This window comes from Acomys minous (assembly GCF_964271855.1).
Source record: "Acomys minous genome assembly, chromosome: 6".
NCBI lineage: Eukaryota > Metazoa > Chordata > Mammalia > Rodentia > Muridae > Acomys > Acomys minous.
In genome coordinates this window covers 84,249,026-84,268,210 of record NC_140487.1, presented here as the reverse complement: position 1 = coordinate 84,268,210, position 19,185 = coordinate 84,249,026, and the positions used below count along the sequence as shown (strand labels likewise).

Below are 19,185 nucleotides of genomic sequence, written 5' to 3'. Positions count from 1 at the left end.
CTTGCTAGGACAGAGACACCAACTGACTTGCTGGGAAAGGGGTGTGTTCGGCTCCAGCCGTGCTGGGCTAACCTACCCTTGTAAACTGCCTGCCTCAGTGGTTTGTTTAAACCCTCCAGTACCATATCAGCCTTTAATGGAAATACGATAAATATCCCTTAGTCATTTCTTACAAAGCACACTTTAACTAGCAAGAAAAATGTGTACAAATTTCTCTTTTGCTTTAGTTTTGAATCTTAAAATCAATGCAAGGTCTTTTCTCCTTTTAGGCGAGTCACTCGAGCTGTGACCCCAGCAGCAGTTGCCTGTAAGTTGAGCAACTGGTCAGAATGGACCGATTGTTTTCCGTGTCAGGACAAAAAGGTAAGCCACTGAGGAACACCTCGGGTTATCATCTGTCTGATTTGTGCGTTAGATACCAATGGAAAATAAACAGGGGCTGGGGTTGGGGCGGGGGGAGTATAAATCTAGGACTCTAGAGAGAAACTGGATCTGAGTCTAGGCATGTGGAAGCCTCAGGTTGCCTACACTTGGATGGTGAGGCTTGTGTCTGCTTCTCTTGACTTTGTTTATAAGACATCATGAGGCAAGGTAACTGACAGTGTCTATGTTGTGACATGGGAAAATGGCCACCAGGACACAGACACATTGAATCTCCATGGATTCTCTGGGTCCTGGCCAACATTTGCCCTCTATTGAGAGTCATCTGGAAAGATGGGGAGATGGCTTAGTAATAAAGTGCCAATGTGCTTCTTGACATAGATCTGTCTCCAAGTCAGCAATAGTACATTTCTACAAACATGGTGTCTTTACACAACAGACATTTGTCCTCTCGGGTTCCTGGAGGCCCGAGGAAAGCAATAGAGGTGTGAACAGTGTTAGCCTCCTTTTGGAGACTCCAAGGAAGACCGTGAGCTTTGCCTCATCCACTGCTGGTGATTGCCCACAGTCCTTGGCCTATGGCGACCTCACTCCCCTCTGCCTCTCTAGACACATTGCTTCCTTCTCTTGTGTGTCTTCTGCCCAGTGTGTCTGCCTGCAATCTCCCTGAGTATAATCACATTTTGGGCTACTTGGAAAATCCAAAGCAATCACATCTCAAAAACCTTTAATATTTTTAGCAAGATGTTTTACAAATAAGGGAAAATTAGAATCTTTTTATAGATGGAGAGTTATACCTTTTGGTAGCCATTACTTAACCTACTGAGTATTCTAAACTTGCTTTTTTTCTTATATTTTTTGTTTACCAGATTGCACAGGGGACCGTCTTACAGTTTATGTCAAAAATGAATTACTACCTTAAATACTTGAAAAGATATATGTGTCTATGAACTAATCCTTAAGAAAGTAGATCCTGTTAATTATTTAACTAAATGGCTAACATTGTTTCATTTATTAACATGTCTCTTCCTCTCAAAGTCACCCAAAGAAAGATATGCATTTCTGGAAATGAACATTATCTACTGCATCGAAAAGGAAATTATGCTTTAATGACACAAGCCACAGGAACAGCACAGAGAAGTTCCCCAGGGAGTATTGGCCTCACCTTCCTACAACCCACTATCCTCATTGTTTGATAGCAACCCTAGTAAACAGGGGGATGATGGGAAGGTATCTGAAGGCGTATGCCACTGTTCCGGGTGCAGACACCGCAGCAGGATGGTGACGGCATTAATAGTTAGCATGTATCAAGTGCTTTCCACATCCCAGGCACTGCAGTAATGCTTTATGTAAGTGCATTGTCTAGTTTGGCTTTCACAGACAATCAGAGGATGGGTGCCGCCCTCCACTGTCAGGAGATTGTACACTAAGAAAGGCAGAGCTGAGATTTAAATCTGGGCAAACTCATAGATTCAAGAAGCAACTCATAGATGCTCACATCACTGCTTTCTGACTTATTAACATTCCTGGAGGAGGGACTTTTGGCCAAGCCAAGGACAAAGACCAAACACACAGGGCCAAGCATTTCATTGCCAATCACTCTATGGAAGTTTTCTATGCAGTATGTTTTGTATTATTATATATTTTTATCTCAGCTGGACTAAACTTCCAGAAGGCAGCGACGTGGCCTTGCATTTCTCTCAGTGTCCTGGTTTTTGGCCTCCTGCTTCTGTACCATAATCTTTCTGACCCTTGTATATTTTTCCAGAAGGCCTTTATCATGAAAGTCCAGGACACCCCACGCCACACCCCGACTCCTGTCGCCACCCTCCAAGACTAGCTTGTATTTTTTATTCTTCCTGTCTTTATATCAATAAGTTTACTCATCTGTAGTCAAGGCTGGACTCGGGGATTGAGGTGATGTCCTCTTATTAGTCTCTATATTTCTCTACGGAGTAGGTATGTAGTTACTAGATGCCCATAATTTCCAGAAATGTCACTTTCCCCAGAACAGAATCACCAGAGATGACTATTATTGGCTCAGGTTGAGTGAAGACCAATCCCTGAAGCACTTATTACAAATAGGCAGATATGATGCTCTGGCTACCAGGGCCAGTCTGGCTGGTATCCACCTTCCTATGTGGCTGGTGGGAAGGAGACTATGCTTGTCTGGATCCTATGAGATGTGTGCCAAGTAAAGAGGAGATGTCATGACCAGAAAAAAAATCCCTGCAAAGGCAAAGCAGCAATGGCCTCTAAAGGTGTGCCTTACCAGAGGGCAAATCTGAATACAGGAAGCTACCTGAGGCTGTCCTTCATTTCCCTTCATGCTCCATCTCAAGCATGAATGTCTCACAGAGATTGTAGACCAGGGAGACAAATAGACATGTGCTTTGTCATCATCTTATTTGCCAAGTGCAAATGAAGAAGAAAAGTTTAGGAGTACAGCATTATGAACTCTTGGCTTTCCAGAGGAGGGAAGCCATGAACTTTGAAAGATAAACACATGTCCTAGCTGAATATGGGAACGGAGTTTTTTTTCTTAACAAGTAAGAAAACCTTTAGAACGTCCTTGTCCCAGCCTTTCATTTGACATGTCACATCTGTACTCAGAATTCCAGCTGACGACTGTGACACCTCTGTCTGAACACCATGGGGCATGCTCATGTGTCCCCCTGAAGGCAGCTTTCAATCATGAAGCGCTTATTCCTTATGTTAAGCTGAGGGCCTGCCCACACAGATCTTGGTTGATTGATTGACAAGACTATGTCTGGTTCACAATCTGATTTTAGTACCGATACCGGAGCCTCTTGCAGCCAAACAAGTTTGGGGGAACCATCTGCAGTGGCGACATCTGGGATGAGGCCAGCTGTTACAGCCCCACACCTTGTCTAAAGCAAGCACAATGCGGACAGGATTTCCAGTGTAGAGAGACAGGTGAGTAGCTTGCCAATACAACAACAGCTGCGCTTGTCAAACAGAGTGTGCAAAGTAAGGACTTGGGAGTTGGTTAAAAGTGCAGACTCCTAACTGTTGGGGGTTTGGGAAAGGGCCCAGGAATCTGCATTTTAAGTCAAGCTGGCAATCCATGTAATTTGTCAATGGACCATGTATTTGTCTCTTTATTTTTAAGATTATGTGTCTGTATGTGTAGGAGGGTGGTACATGCATCTGTGAGTGTAGGTGCCTAGAGAGTCCAGAAGAGAGTGTCAGATTTTCTGGAGGTGCAGCCACAGTCTATCTGATATGAGCCTTCATCTGATATGGGTGGTCAGAACTGAATTCGGGTGGTATTGCAAGGGCAGCACACATCCTTAAATGCTGAGACATGTAATTTTGATTCATATATATATATATATATATATATATATATATATATATATACACACATACACACATATATATACATGTATATATATATTTGATTAGCTTAAGAAAAGTGAAACTCATAGTTAATAGATAATGTTTATTAATCAAACACATACTAGTTACATATTAAGTTCCATGCAGTGTACTGCCTGCTGTTAATATGCAAAATAAAAACAATGTACCTGACCTTGCGGTAGTCCTGATCTGTTTGGAAGAGAGATCTACAAGAGGCCAACTATAGCATCATGGGACAGCCATCCATTGGGTTGTGTGCAGTTCTCTAGCAGGGGATACCTAATACACTTTAGGGACTCAGGACAGGCCTTAAAATGACATTGGAGTTGAGATTTGGAAAACGCATGTGTAAAACCATGAGAATTCAGGGACTCATGATCTTCCCGGAATCTTTGTGACATGAGGGCTTTAGAAAGAGACAGGTAGGCAACAGGGTTCAAACTGCAGCATTTGGAAGGGTGAGAACTGCTGGCAGATACAGAGCAAGAGGGTGTCATGGGAAGAGTGGAATTTTAGAAGATGCCCGGTGGATGTGATACAGAGGCTGGCTTTGAGAGGGTGAGACAGATAGGCCTGGGCTAAGAAATACATCACAGAGCTGGAGAGCTAGCAAGGATGGACGAGGCAGTGCAAACAGAGAGAATATGTCAGATGGGAGGGCAAAAGTAGGGAAGCCCCATGACAACAGAGGTTGGGGAATATGGTCCAGGAAGGACTCTCAGCCTCGTCTCCCTTAGGTCGCTGCCTGAAACGCCACCTGGTATGTAATGGAGACATGGACTGCCTCGACGGCTCTGATGAGGATAACTGTGAGGATGCCAGGGTCGCTGAAGACGACTGTCATCAATATGAACCAATCCCAGGATCAGAATGGGCAGCCTTGGGGTAAGTGACCACCTTGGAGCTTAGCTGTTGAAAAGTAGCAAATGATTTCCCTCTCATTCTAGACATCAGGTTTGAGGCAGAAAAGACCTGTTCTGGAAGGTTCCTCTGAAGGGTACCTGGTAAGGAGCTCTTGTCTCCTAGGGTAGCTTGCGTGGTCCTGGTTAATGGTGTCATCACCCACATTGTCTCTCTTTTTCTACCCAAGAGTCCTCCTCTCCTCTCAGGCCAATTTCTTTAATTTCTAATGCTATTCTCATCTTCCATGAAGCCTTCCTAGATGTCCCCAGGGGCAGCTTTCCCTAGATGCATCTGACCTTTCCAATAGCCTTGTTCATGCTGCGCTCTGGACAAACCAACAGTGTGATGCTGTGCACAGAAAATGATAGAACCTTGAACCTCCACCTTGTGGTTGTTTGATTCACTTCTCAGACTATAGCTTTTCTGTTGAACTGAAATTTGCCTTGATTCCAATTTCTCTTCACCTTATGTCCAGGCTCAGTTCTCAATGCCTCACACTTGATCCTTCTGAGCATTAATCAATTTTCTTTCTTCTTTCTGGAGTATCTTTATCCATATCCTGACTTGGATGATTTCTTGTCTAGTGTTATGGACTGAACTGTGGCCCTCTCCAGTTATGTCAGAATCTTAGCACCTAAAGTGATTGTATTTACAGACAGGGATTTGATGGAGTAATTCAATTGAATGAGGTCATAAACGTGAAACCCTAATCCAAAAGGACTGGGATCTATAGAAAAAGAAGGAGAGATACTGCACTCTATTTCCACGACTGTACAGACAAGAATCTACATGAGAACATGAAAAAGGCATCTGTCTTCATTCCAAAAAACAAAAAACCAACAAAACAAAACAAAACAACAACAAAAAAACCCACCCAAAACTAACTACCACCACCACCACCAATAACACCTCTCACTGGAAACCAACCTTGAGAAAAACCTTGCTTTTGCATCTAGAATTAAAGAAAAAAAATGAGTTCTGATGTTTAAGGCACCAATCTGGTATTTTTAAGGCACCTCAAATGTACTATTAATAGGATTGTTTGGCATGACTTCTAGAAAATCTAGACAGTGTCCCACACCTGCTCTTGGCTATGCCTGGACAACCTTAGCCCCTCCTATACAGTTCACAGAGCATCCTCTGTTGCTATCCCAACACACAACTGCCTTAGTTATGGTTTCATTGCTGTGAAGAGACGCCATGACCATGGCAACTCTTACAAAGGAAAACATTTAATTGGAGATGGCTTACAGTTTAAAGGTTTAGTGATGGTGGGAACCATGGCAGCAGGCTGAAGAGGTAGCTCAGAGTTCTACATCTGAATCCGCAGGCAACAGAACGAGACAATGAGCCACTAGGCCTGACTTGAGCTTCTGAAACCTCGTAGTCTACCCCCCACCCCCGCCCCCAGTGACACTTTCTTCAACAAGGCCACACCTACACCAATGCTGGTCCCTTTGAGTATATGGGGGCCCATTTTCATTTAGATCACCTATAGGAACCATCAAGGATGGAGACAACTATTGGGGTATCCATCTGTTGAGGTACAGGACTTTTAGTCATCTCAACCTCCCCCTGTCCCAGTCCAAGGGCTAGCTCATGGCAATAGTCTGGTGTTGCTAGTTTTCTGGTACTCTGTCTTGGCCTTTGGCCTTGTCCTCTGAGTGGAATATCAGCTCTGTGAGGGCAGAGATTGTTTATGACCAATGCTCTCCACATCCTCTGCTCTCTGTCAGAGTAGATCCTGTACTCACTTCTCACTGACTCTAGGCTGAATTGAAGCACATCAGTATGAACAGAGAAGGAGATGGATGAGGTAGCAGTTGTCACAAGTGACCTGGTCAGGTTACAGCCCACTCAGAGATATTGTGATCTCTGTTAGGCAACTCTCATTTACAAGGCTTAATTGCTCTGAGATCACAGCCCGTTCACCAGATGGGTTCGGATCCTGTACATGCTTGTAGACTTACATACGCAACACCAAGCACCAAGCTTTTTCCTCAAACCAACTGGGTCTTGTCATTAGGATGGCCATAACAAAATACCCTGAACTTGGGTGGCCGAAACAACAAATATATTTTGTCACATTTCTGGAAACTAGACGGCTGAGGGTAAGAGTCAGCAGGGCTGGCTTCGTCTGAGGGCATTCTCCTGGGCTCACAGGTGGCTGTCATCTTCATGAGTTTCACAGAGCCTCATTCATGTCCCTGTCCTTACTTTAACTTTATTCCTGGGAATAAGGCCTTACTGCAGTGCTTTAAGGGGTCTGTCTCCAGTTGAAGTCACATTCTCAGATTCTTGGACTTAGAACTCCAACCTATGGGGATTTAGAGACAAATTTAGGCCACAACCTAACCGAAGCGGACAACTGTTGATTTAGAAGGTGGCCATGGAGAAGCGTGGAATGTTGAAGGGTTGAGCTGAGAAACATCTCCTCCAGCTGATGAAAGCATTGCAGACTGCCATGCTGGTCTCCCGCGACTGCATCGGGGCAGTTCTGACACATTTCCTGAACAGCGTGCTTTTCTCACACTGAATATAGAAACCAGTGAAATGGCCCTATCTCCAACAGTTGACATTTTAACATAATTCTGTACCTTTCAAGGTCTTGCGGACTTTTCTTGATTTTTTTTTTAAATTCTAATTTAAGAACTTCCTAGTTTCATTTTTAGTTTATTGTTAAGTACATAGTATATATTTGAGGCAAAAACTGTGTCTCTGTGTGCTCTACCTTCTTGCTGGCACGTCACCCAGTAGCCCTCTGTCCCTTCCCTCTCTAGAGAGGAGCTTGATAAGGTATGCAGCAGGCACTTTCAGATTATCTTTAACAACGGATCAACACCATACGATGCTGTCTGGGAAACTAGCATCTATGATTGTACCTTATAGAGGCACATAGCAGCCATATAAATATAAATATGATTGTGACATACACACTGTTACAAACTTCTTGGTTTTAGCCAGTAATGTTTTTCTCAACAACATATTTTTATCATGTTTCATTCCCCTCAGCCAACTCATCCAAGATCCCCTAACTTCCCACCCACCCAACTTTATGTTTCAAAAACAAGAAACAATTTTTTTTGTTGTTGCACACTTTTAAAACTGAGTAGCATTTGAAGGTTTCCTCCTCAAGCACACGTTCTCTATCTCATTCAAAAAGAAAAGAAAAGAAAGAAAAAAGGAAACAGAATCCTGTAACAACGATTAACAATAGTCTGAAGGCAAAAATTATGTTGGCTTTATAAATAAAGTTTTATTAGAACACAGTTTTCACCTTAAAATGGCAGAGCTAAGTATCAGCTCTTAAGGCCTATACCCTGCAAAGCCTAACATATTTACTATCTGAACCTTTATAAAAATGTTTGCTGACTTTTGTAATACAATCAGAGAATATTTTATTTAACTTCCTCTGATTGAAAGACAACCAGATCCCCTCTCAGCGTGTTAGGTATCTTTTCTCATAGAAGCATCTTAGGGGAGGAACCATTAATGTTGGCTTTTGGTTTGAGGGTACAGTCCCTCACGGGGGGAGGCATGGCGCTGTTGTGTCTTACAGATGGCGATGGCATCACCATGAGGCTGCTTGCTTGGTTCTTGCTGACATAGGAAACAAGAATGGGGCCTGGGTATACACCTCAAAGTCTGTATCCCCAAGACCCACTTCTCCCAGTGAGAAGTTTCACAACCTCTCAAAACAGCACCGTCAGCTGGGGACCAAGTGTTCAAACACGAGTTCTTGGAGAACATTTTTCATCCAAATCATAACTCCCATTTCCCGACTTGCCAACACTGTTGGCAATGAATAGCCTTGTCCACATGTTCCTTGTGCGCATGCGTAGCTTTATTATATGGGAGAATTCATACTAGGTCATTTCACTTCCACTAGGGCTTTTCCAAATGTGGTAGGCTTAATGGTCATGTACAATTTTGAGGCCCACTGTTGCTCTGAGTTTTTATTTGGTGTGTATCAGAGGCTGAACTTTTAAACTACAGACAGAAACATGTTCAGTGGGTAGGCAGATAGACACTGCAGGGTGGAGATAAAGGCACGAAACCTTGGTTTTGTGTCAAAAACAGCTTAGGGGGGAAATCCATTGTGACTATAGGCAAATTCTTTCTTTCCTTTTTTTTTTTTTTGAGCTTCAATTTCCACATTTGCCAAGTTGTCATGAAGTCTAAAGTTTTTTTAAAAATTATTTATTAATTTATTCATATTATATCTAAATTGTTATCCCATCCCTTGTATCCTCCCATTCCTCTTTCCCTCCCTCTCACTTTCACCCTATTCCCCTCTCCTATGACTGTGACTGAGGGGGACCTCTTCCCCCTGTATATGATCATAGGGTATAAAGTCTCTTCATGGTAGCCTGCTATCCTTCCCTTGAGTGCCACCGGGCCTCCCCATCCAGGGGATGTGGTCAAATATGGGGCACCAGAGTTCATATGAAAGTCAGACCCCACTCTCCACTCACCTGTGGAGAATGTCCTGTCCATTGACTAGATCTGGGTAGGGGTTCAATGTTTACTGCACGTATTGTCCGTGTTTAGTGCCATAGTTTGAGCAGAACCCCTGGGCCCACACCTGCCCATCATAATGTTCTTCTTGTAGGTTTTTAGGACCCTCTGGATCCTTCCATTTCCCCAATCTCCCATAATGAAGTCTAAAGTTAATGTATGTTTAATGTCTCGTTTAGTATGCATTCAGTTTAACATAGCAGTTATGACATCACTTATATTAATAAGAAAAAGAGGTAGAGAGAGGAAATGGAGATGGACATTCACATACACTGACTTTATAAGGTACGTCAGGTGCTCTGTAATCACCATTTATTCTTTGAGGTAGCTTATAGCCACAGTTTATCTTTTATTCCATTTCTGCCTTGGTGCCCATCACAGAGTGCATAAACAGTTGTGGGAGTGCTGTGCCAAAAGTACGTACTGTCTGCTGGGGACCCAGGGGTTGAGGGAGGGCTGACTGCCTAGAGCTTTCAAAAAAGCAGGAGGAGACAACGTTTGAGTTGAGTTGAGTCTCAAAGGCTATATAACCATTTGGGAAGAAGAAAGAAGTAATATTTTTATTATTTATTACATAAGGGATTTTTTTTATGTCCAGTCTTAGAACTCTGAATCACTCCTAATGTCAATGTGGCTGTGGTGACAAAGTCACAGTTAGTCACAGGAAGTGGCAGAGCTGAGAATTTCCCAGTGGTCTCCCTGATAGTCACACTGTGCACATTTGTCATCCCAGGCTGCCTCAAAGACAATGGATTTTCTGAGGACTAACTAGAGCCTTACACAGTATGGTTATTCAAATTCACTCTTTAATAGCAGAGCCTTTTTCTGAAATTGCACCAACAATACCAGTAAAGGGTATCTATCATAGTTACTTTTCTAGTGCTGTGATTAAAACACCATGACCAAGGCAACTTGTAAAACGAAGTATCTAATTGGGGGCTTATGCTTCCAGAGGGCTAGAGAGTCACGTGCACTCATGGTAGGAAGCATGGCAGCAGGCTGGCATGGTGCTGGAGTGGTGGCTGAGAGCTCACTTCTGATCAGGAGGACGAGAGAGCTGGCTAGGAACGGTGTGGGCTTCTGAAAGCTCAAATCCCATCCCCAGTGACATGCCTCCTCCAACAACGCCACACCTCCTAACATCGCCCCAAACAGTTCATGAGACTGAGAACCAAGCACTCAAATACATGAGCCTCTGGGGCCGTTCTCATTCTAACGTGGACAGTATCTATTCAGTATACTATATGCCGAGCCTGTCTATGATACTTTCACATGTATTAACATATATCTAACCCTAGGAGAGTGGTACTATTACTAACTGATATTAACAAATGACTAAAAGTGAGGCAGAGAGATGAGATGATCTATCTGTCCTTACACAGCTATCTATGGCACTAATTTAACTGGCTTCTATGCTTGGATGCTTGGATGCTTGGATTCCTTATTTATTTATTTATTTATTTATTTATTTATTTATTTATTGAGCTTCAATTTCTGCATTTGCCAAGTTGTCATGAAGTCTAACGGTTTTTAAAAAATTATTTATTAATTTATTCATATTACATCTCAATTCTCATCCTATCTCTTGTATCCTCCCATAGGATTTCCCCTAACTTAACAGCTAAATCAGAACTACCTCCTAAGGGCACTGGCCCAGATGTTCTGCCTAAAGGCTCTCTGGGGGCCCAGGCCTGGTATACCCTGTCTCACTGTATTGTCTACGTTCCCTCTGTGCTCTAAAGGTACTTGAAAGAATCCCAGAGATCTACCAAATGTACTTGATGAAACCACCTCTCAACTCACTATGTGGTGCAGAGCAGTGGTCATGACTCCCACAGAGGTGGCGTATCAGATATCCTGCCTATCAGATTATTTTTATGACATTTTATAACAGTAGTATGATACAATTATAAAGTAGAAAATAAACAATTCTGTGGTGTGTGTGTGTGTGTGTGTGTGTGTGTGTGTGTGTGTGTGTCTGACCACAACATGAGGAACTGTATTAAAAGGTCGCAGCATTAGGGAGGCTGAGAACCATTGTTCTAGAGGATGACCTATTGCATTTTTCTTTGCCTTTGCAAAGATTTTTTTCCCAAGATACTGTTTTCTAACTTAGGTACAATATCCTGACTCAAGAAAGAGCCCAGAGTGTGTATGATGCCAAGTACTATGGGGGCCAGTGTGAGACCGTGTACAATGGGGACTGGAGGAAGCTCCAGTACGACCCTACCTGTGAGCGCCTCTACTATGGGGAAGATGAGAAATACTTTCGGAAACCCTACAACTTCCTTAAGTACCACTTCGAAGTAAGTCTGATGGAGACAGTATGGGGGTGGGGATGGAGGGAGCAACCTGTCAGGGGATAGCTTTCTCTGAAGGCTTTTAGTTTTCATAGGGCTTGTGGTGACTGAAGGCTCCTTCATACCCCTTACACATGTATGTTCAGTGTTGAGGGCTATGAGATGTCAGTGTAGGAGAAACATAGCATGAACATAGCAAGCCACTGCTCAGTCTTGGCTCCATTCCCAAGCCGGTGAAACAGATCTGGGCCCTCTCCTCCAGTCTCGTTCAAAGATGGGGCTCTGCTAAACTATTAACTACAAAAGGCTGTGAACAACTCATCTGCCATTGCTCCCTGGGCGCTCGCCCAATCTGTCAGGTGGGAGTAGGACACAGATGGGTGGAGTTCTGACACACGTCCCCTCCGCATGCTTCACCATGAGTGACTTATAGCGGTCATTTTCATAATTTTTTTTTCTTAACATGATTTTGCTTTTTAGAAAGTGTTCTTGCAGTTGGGCGGGGGTGGTATGCACTTTTAACGCCAGCACTTGGGAAGCAGAGGTAGGTGATCTCAGTGAGTTCACGGCCAGCCTCGTCAACAGGGCTAGTTCCAGGACAGCCTGGGCTACACACACACACACACACACACACACACACGCACACACGCACACACACACACACACACACACACACACACACACACACACACACACACACACACTCAAAAGGGCTTGCAAATTGTTGATGGCCTCCAGCCTCCATTTCTAAACCCCTGTGGTTCCTCAGTCACTCAGAGCACCATGTGGCTTCCAGTAAGATTCAGAACAGCTCAAGGCCACTCCCTTTTCTTACCTTCAGCCAGTACGGAGGTGTTCACACTGCAGTCTCACCGAAAGCATGCTGCCCGTGGCCAGATCTTATGTGTAAGTTCTCCCCTTAATCTTCATAGCAGTAACATGAAACACATATGTCAGTGCCCCTTTCAGATACGAGGAAGAAAACACAAAGGAATATAGTTTCAGTCCCAAAGCTGTCCGGCCACAGTTGGCAGGGACAAGATTCTCAGCAGATCTGCCCAAACTAAGACCAGGTTGGGCATCACTTAGGAGAGTGGACATATACACTGTATATATGGACTCATGTACCTTAGAGATGCACACATCTACAGAGGCAGTTGGAGTGAGATAGTGTCTAGAAACACCCTCTCCACTCCCAAGATACTTAAAAGCTTTGACAGGAGACACTGACAACCATATGGAGGCTGTTTTTTTAAGAAGTTTGTTTTTCCAGTCCGTAGTCACCTCTATAGTGTATCAGACCTCTGAAGAGCTAAGCTGAAAGACACTGATAATGCCACTTTCCTAATTTCAAGGAAGATTCGGGGTCTGTGTGCCAGGCAGGATGGGCTAGTATAGGTGTGGCCACAGGGTTCTGAAGACTTTATGCTAATGTGTCTGTCCATCTGTCCAAGAACAGACCGTCAGGGACTCACTCTGATGAAGGCTCTGCTGCAGTACTTGCTCTTGGTGTCCCAAGCTCTGAAGCTGAACTTCTATGGCCCAAATATAGGATAAGACACCAGCATGGTTCAAGTCAGCTTGGAAATGAAACCTTGTTGAGTGCAGCAGAAGAAATAGCTGGACATTTGTAGGCAGCTCCAAATGCCACTTACTAGGGTTATCATTTGTCACCTGCTTTTCTTGAGCCCTTTCCACCCAGGTCACTGCCCAGTCATGGCTTCCAGCATTTCTCTGTAGTAGAAGCCAGCAGCCCTCCTTTATAAAAAGAAAACCTATGCTTTGAGCATAATTACTGTTTTCACACGATTGTCTACATGCAGGAACAGGCAGGTGTGTGTGTTGTGTGTGAGGAAATAGCTTAGAAGTTCCACTTGACGTCAAGCAACATTGCTGGGTATCCTATATTTTGGTGAGCACCAATCTGCTGCGTGGATTAGCTTCCGAAAGGAATCCTCAGATATCTTAGGGAGCAAAGACTCTGACAGCGTATATGAGAATCAGGCACACAACTGACCTCTAGCTCTCTCTTTTCAGGCCCTGGCAGACACTTTAATCTCCTCTGAGTTTTATGATGATGTAAATGAACTTTTTTCTAAAATAAAAGATGACAACTCAAAGTCAACTGGCATAACCTTTGGCATAGGCCCAGCAAAAACTCCTGTAGTGCTGGCGGGGAGGGTATCCTGGTCCGATGACTCTTTATTCATGAAGAAGTTAAGCAAGTATAACGAGAAGGTATTAAAACGTAAAGTCTGTGTGTCTCGCACTATTCCATAATCCACACTGAGCACGTATTACCTTAATTGCATTAAAAAGTACAGTAGTAATTGAACCTTAATTTGCCTGTGTAATTGGAAATGTCTGATCGGTGGTGATGGTGTTTGTTTTTTATTACGCCTTTGCACACAGACTCATCATCGCAAAGGGAATAGAGCTACATTATAAGACTAGAATGCCTACGATTCTGCCCCTCCCCCAGCCTTTGCGTGGTCACCTAGAACATATAGCCAAACACATAGATTGGTGGGACTAAAGAAAACCAGCCATATCCTTAAGGGTTTATAAAACAAGACTCCCCCGCCCCTCCTGCAAAATAAAAATTATAGGAAGGTTTGTATGCTTATCTGCCTACCAGACATCTGCCACTCAGTACCTAACCCATATGAGAGTTACTGTGAACATGACCTGGGTATGGCAAAACCCAGAGGGGAGCGCATGGGAGAGGCATTTCCTATGTTGGTACCTAATACATGCTTGTTAAATCTAACAATGTATTATTACATGTGTTGATGAGCTTATGTTTTCTTCAGCTACTGAATGCTGACCTTTTGTATTCATCTCACATGTTTTTCTTTTCTTTTGTTTTTTCCTTGCCTCATTTGGATGCTGATGGAAGAGATACCGCTTCATGAGAGTGTCTACAAAGATACAGACTGCACATTTTAAGATGAGGAGGCGCAATATTATGCTGGATGAAGGGATGCTGCAGTCGTTAATGGAGCTCCCCGAGCAGTTCAACTATGGCATGTATGCCAAGTTCATCAACGACTATGGCACCCACTACATCACCTCTGGAACCATGGGTGGCATTTATGAGTATGTTCTGGTGCTTGACAAAGACAAAATGAAGTCTAGTGGTAAGTAGATCTATAGCTACAGGCACAGTGGGCACCGCACACAGAGGGACGTGTGTCTTACTTTAATTTGTTGTTGCTGGGATGAAATACTCTGCCGAAAGCAACTTCGGTGAGAAAGGATTTATTCACAGTTCCAGGTTCCAAGTCTTGTGGGAAATGGCAGTAGCTGCACCTTGAGACAACTGGCCAAATTGCATCTATAGTCAAAAGCAGAGAGAAAAGAATGAATGCATGCTTATTCACGCTTACACTTATACACACTCAGATGCACTCCTAGATCCTGACCAGGGAATAGTTGACCCACAGTAGGCAGGTCTTCCCTCTTCAGTTAAAATAACCAAGATAATTGTTCCAATACACACCCATACGCTACCTTGGTCTACATAAGCTCTTACTGAAACTTCAGCCCTATTTCTAGACTATGTCAAGTTGCCAGTTGAGCATTACCAGCGCAGCATGCTGTACAGGGTCTGTACTGGTTCCAACATGGAGGTAATGTGTCATCATTTCCAAGGAGGCAAGATTGCTTAGAATCTTGCTAGGAAACGGCACAGGGAGGGTTTTAACTGAGACCGGTTTGGTCCCTTAAACTCTGATCTTCCTATAAACCCCACACTTACCATTTCATAAATAAAGAATTTGGGGAGTTTGATTATTCAAAATGTACAAACTTGTTTTGACTATAGAGTTTTTGGTAAAGGAAATTCTTTGTATTTGGTCAGTGAAAAACTTAAATTCCCCCCAATTCCGCCTTCTCGGTCTCTCTCTTCCGCCCTCTCACTCTATCATCATCCTTCTGTGGTGGACTGAACTTTCATTTTTTTTAACTTATGACACCAGTTTCTAGATGGTCTCCAGGGGGAAAGCTGTCCCATCCAAGCTCTGCTGTCAGCAGTTGCTATCAGATAGATAAATACTTCTTAGATAAATGATGTTAGTTCTTTTTAACATCCTGAAAAACTGAGAAATAGTGTCTAACCGCCTTTCTGTGACAGCAACAGCCTTCAGGGTCTCATTTAACCCACATAAGATTGGTTCTAACTTTGAGGTCTAAAACCAGCTACATCACACCACCCAGTAACTCATCAGAAAGACTGACTTTCAAGCTCTCACCCCAAACCTGAAGGAAGCTCTATTGGAGCGTGCTCAGGGTCTATGATCACACTACCCAATGACTCATTAGGAAGGTGGGTTCCCAAGCATTCACCCCAATCTTAACCACAGAAAACTCTACTGAAGTCTGCATTTCCACATGCTCCCCTTGTAATTCTGGTACTCTCCACAGAGAACCACTGCCCTAAGGCACGGGTGATTAAGGTTGTAAGGTCAATCCCTACTGTAAAACCAAGTTCAGATGACCAGTTTTCAGATGCCAGGCTGGCCACTCCTCTTCATCAAGCCATCCATAGGAACGACCCACACTTTAGAACTGAAATAACTTTTCAGCTGTTAGTATGTGTTTCCCATCTAGATAGCAACATCTCACTGAAAGCAAATATCATGCGTCTTATCCTTTTCTTTCCTTTTAATGCTCATATAGGCCCAAGAGAAAGTGGCTGTGCAAAGCAAGACAGGATCTAGGACAGCTCATTCTGAAATTTGTCCATCTATGCATGTACTCTTTTAAAAAATAATGCAAGGTATACATCTGAATATTTACCATGCTTGTGCCTAGGGTATAATGGTACCCACTCCCCCATTATTTCACAAGTTGTGGGTTGCAATGCAGTAGCAGATTTCAAAAATCAATGCATGGATTGCAAGGACATGTTTAAATAACATCAATAACGAAGGATAGAACATTAAAAAATAGATTTTAAGAACAAAAGATAGGTCAGTGCTTTGGGAAAACTTTCCTAGTGAAATAAAGATGTATATATGTGCACTGTCATATTAAGATACAAAATAGGCAGCATAGGATCATTGTAAAAGGAGCTTCAAAATCTATTCAAGTGAGTCCATCTTCAAGTCATTCAAAAAGGTGAGGGAGGAAGGAAAAAGAATCAACATTACTGAGCATTTATTACGTTTCTAGCTTAACTGCTTATATTCTCATTTAATTTTGTAGTAACACTTAGAGAATGGTGTTGTACAAATGTTAGCCACAAGAACACCAAGGCTCATCTGGGAGGTGAATTACTTTGCCCAAGGCTGTAGGGCTCTGACCTCAGGGCATTGGACCCATGGTGTTTCTCTTGTGGTTTGGGTTCCTATCTTTAGTGTTAGGTTACTAATGAGTTGCCTGGGGTATCTGGTTCCCCCTCCTCTTTAAAATAATGTAGGCCAGAGATGGGCTTCCAAAGTGGTTAATATTCAAAAGGAGCCCACCGACAAATTGTCCCGGGATAATTACCTCAGCTCTGTTTATAGAAAGCCATATGTCGATAATAGCACAATTTGCTATTTGTGAAGGGATGAATTTCTATAAATCCAAAAAGTTAGTGTTGCTTTTCTATAAATATGGAAATGTGCTAATCATCACCTCATCTGCTGGAGACCGCTAATAAATCAGAATGTCATTTACATATTAACCTACAAAGAACAAAACCATCGCTACCTTCTTTCCCTTTGACAAACAGCAGCACATGCGCCCTCTCCCACATCTAATGTCTGGCTGCTCCCTCCCACTCTGACCCCCACCATGCACCATGCATTCACTTTCTTTCTAGGTCTCTCTCTCTCTCTCTCTCTCTCTCTCTCTCTCTCTCTCTCTCTCTCTCTCTCCTTCTTCTTTGTCCCTGCCCTTCTCACCTTCTTGATCTCTATGACTTTAAATTATATCCTATTAAGTGCAGTTTCTATTGGATATCCTAGGTGGTGCACACTCTTATCTCACATGGCTGACCTTGGTATGGGAAGATTTCAGTAAACATTGTGGCCTGCACTGGGGACTTCTTTGTCCTTGGATTTGCCTTAGATCTTCTCTGGGTTTGTCCCAAAGGATGCACAAGACTGTTTTCTTCTAATATGTCCTTTAGATCAAACACTTTTCCCCCAGTAAGGAAACCATATATTTAAAAAAAAAATCAAGAGAAGACTGCATTTGGGGGAGGCAATGTGAGACTCCAGTGTGATCCTAAACCTTCCTTCAGGGCTGCACGTGACAGCCTTCTACCCACTGCAGGAATCATTGTAGCTGTGGTGTAGAATTTATGGGTCTGGATATGTTTTTTTTTCTTTCCTTGTGTGACACTCACAACATTTGTCCTTGGGCTGGGCTTTGACAGGAGCGAGGAGCATGCTCTCTTTCCGGCTTGCCTGGAATGTAGTTGAGTTGCAGACAGTTTCCCTGAGACAGCTCATCCTTCAGTGATGCTGTCCTCTCATTCTGTGAGGCTAATCCCTCTGGTACTTCCTTACTGGATGGACATCAGCTCACCTTCGTAGGCCTTGTAAGGGGTCCCCTCCCCCTCTGGCCTGCCTCTGTCTTCTCCTCACAGCTTTTGTTTGTTCACATATTCACTCACACAGCATATTCACCATGTTTTCACTGTATACCAGGTGGTCCACATTTGTGCCAATTCCCTTTCCCTTCCCAGTGGGCCCTGTCGGCTTTCTTCCAAAGCACCTGTGGACATCTGACCTCCTGGCTCTGTTGCCGCCTACCCTGTGCGAACTTCATATGAGTTTTATCATTCATCAACGATCCTGGAAAAGAGGCATTTCTTTAGTACTAGTTGGTAAAAAAAATACTTAAGGTATTCTGAGTTAAAAAATCTACATTTGCCTTTTCATGCCAGGTGCCTTCTTAGAAGTCCCGGCCTGTGAACACGTGTAGTCTCCTTTCTCTGTCTTCCCATGCATCATCAGTCACCTCTCCTAGATTTACAATCTAGCTCCACCTCTCATGGATGCTCACTCCTGCCACTGATTAGGCCACTTTCTGCTCTCTAGTGACATTCAGATGAGGGAAGGATCAGTGGTGGATGGATATCCCATGAATGACTTTGGGAGTGATGTGGCAGTGGTCTGCTTCTTTTTAGCTAGTAGGACTTGTGACAGTTGTTTCAGCTTTGGTGACTTTGGCCCCATAAATACAGCTTAAAATAGAATGCTTTCCACCAATTAAACAGTTTGTGGAGGTCTGTAAGGAAAATTTTGTATGTAGTAGAAGTTAAACTAAGACACCAGAAGCCTTCCAAACAGACAGTTCTGTAGGTCTGGGGTATATTAAGAAGGCTTTGCAAGGATCTTACAGAAAATGATTGCTATTGATGCTTTGCTGAGAAGGAAGGCCTCCTGTGAGAAAGAAGCCTCCTGTGGCCCCATCAAAGGCAGCATGCTACATGCTAACATGGAATTCCTGTCCTTGGGCACCTTTGCCTCTCACCTAGAGTCTGCTGCTTAGAAGCAGTGTTGTTACTTCTCTGAACTCTGTTTGTCAAAACATTACGCTAATGTTATCACAACTCTCAAAGCTTACTGTCAAGTTGAGTGTGGTGGTGCAGGCACTCAGGAGACCGAAGCAAAAGGCTGCCAAGTTTGGGCTGCATGGAGAGAGTCTATCCCAAGAATAAGGGAGAGAGGGTGGCCAGTGTGAGAATTAGCCAACGCAACAG

General features: G+C 43.4%; 1 protein-coding gene across 1 annotated transcript in view; it reads left to right on the top strand.

Moving 5' to 3' along the window:
- The window catches only part of C8A (complement C8 alpha chain), a 52,649-nt gene that overhangs the window by 11,975 nt on the left and 21,489 nt on the right, over nt 1-19,185 (top strand). Inside the window, exons 2-7 of the mRNA XM_084787817.1 lie at nt 270-363; nt 3,174-3,318; nt 4,503-4,650; nt 11,303-11,492; nt 13,524-13,724; nt 14,386-14,626. Coding sequence (XP_084643943.1) covers nt 270-363; nt 3,174-3,318; nt 4,503-4,650; nt 11,303-11,492; nt 13,524-13,724; nt 14,386-14,626 — 1,019 coding nt within the window. The remainder of the gene's footprint in view (nt 1-269; nt 364-3,173; nt 3,319-4,502; nt 4,651-11,302; nt 11,493-13,523; nt 13,725-14,385; nt 14,627-19,185) is intronic.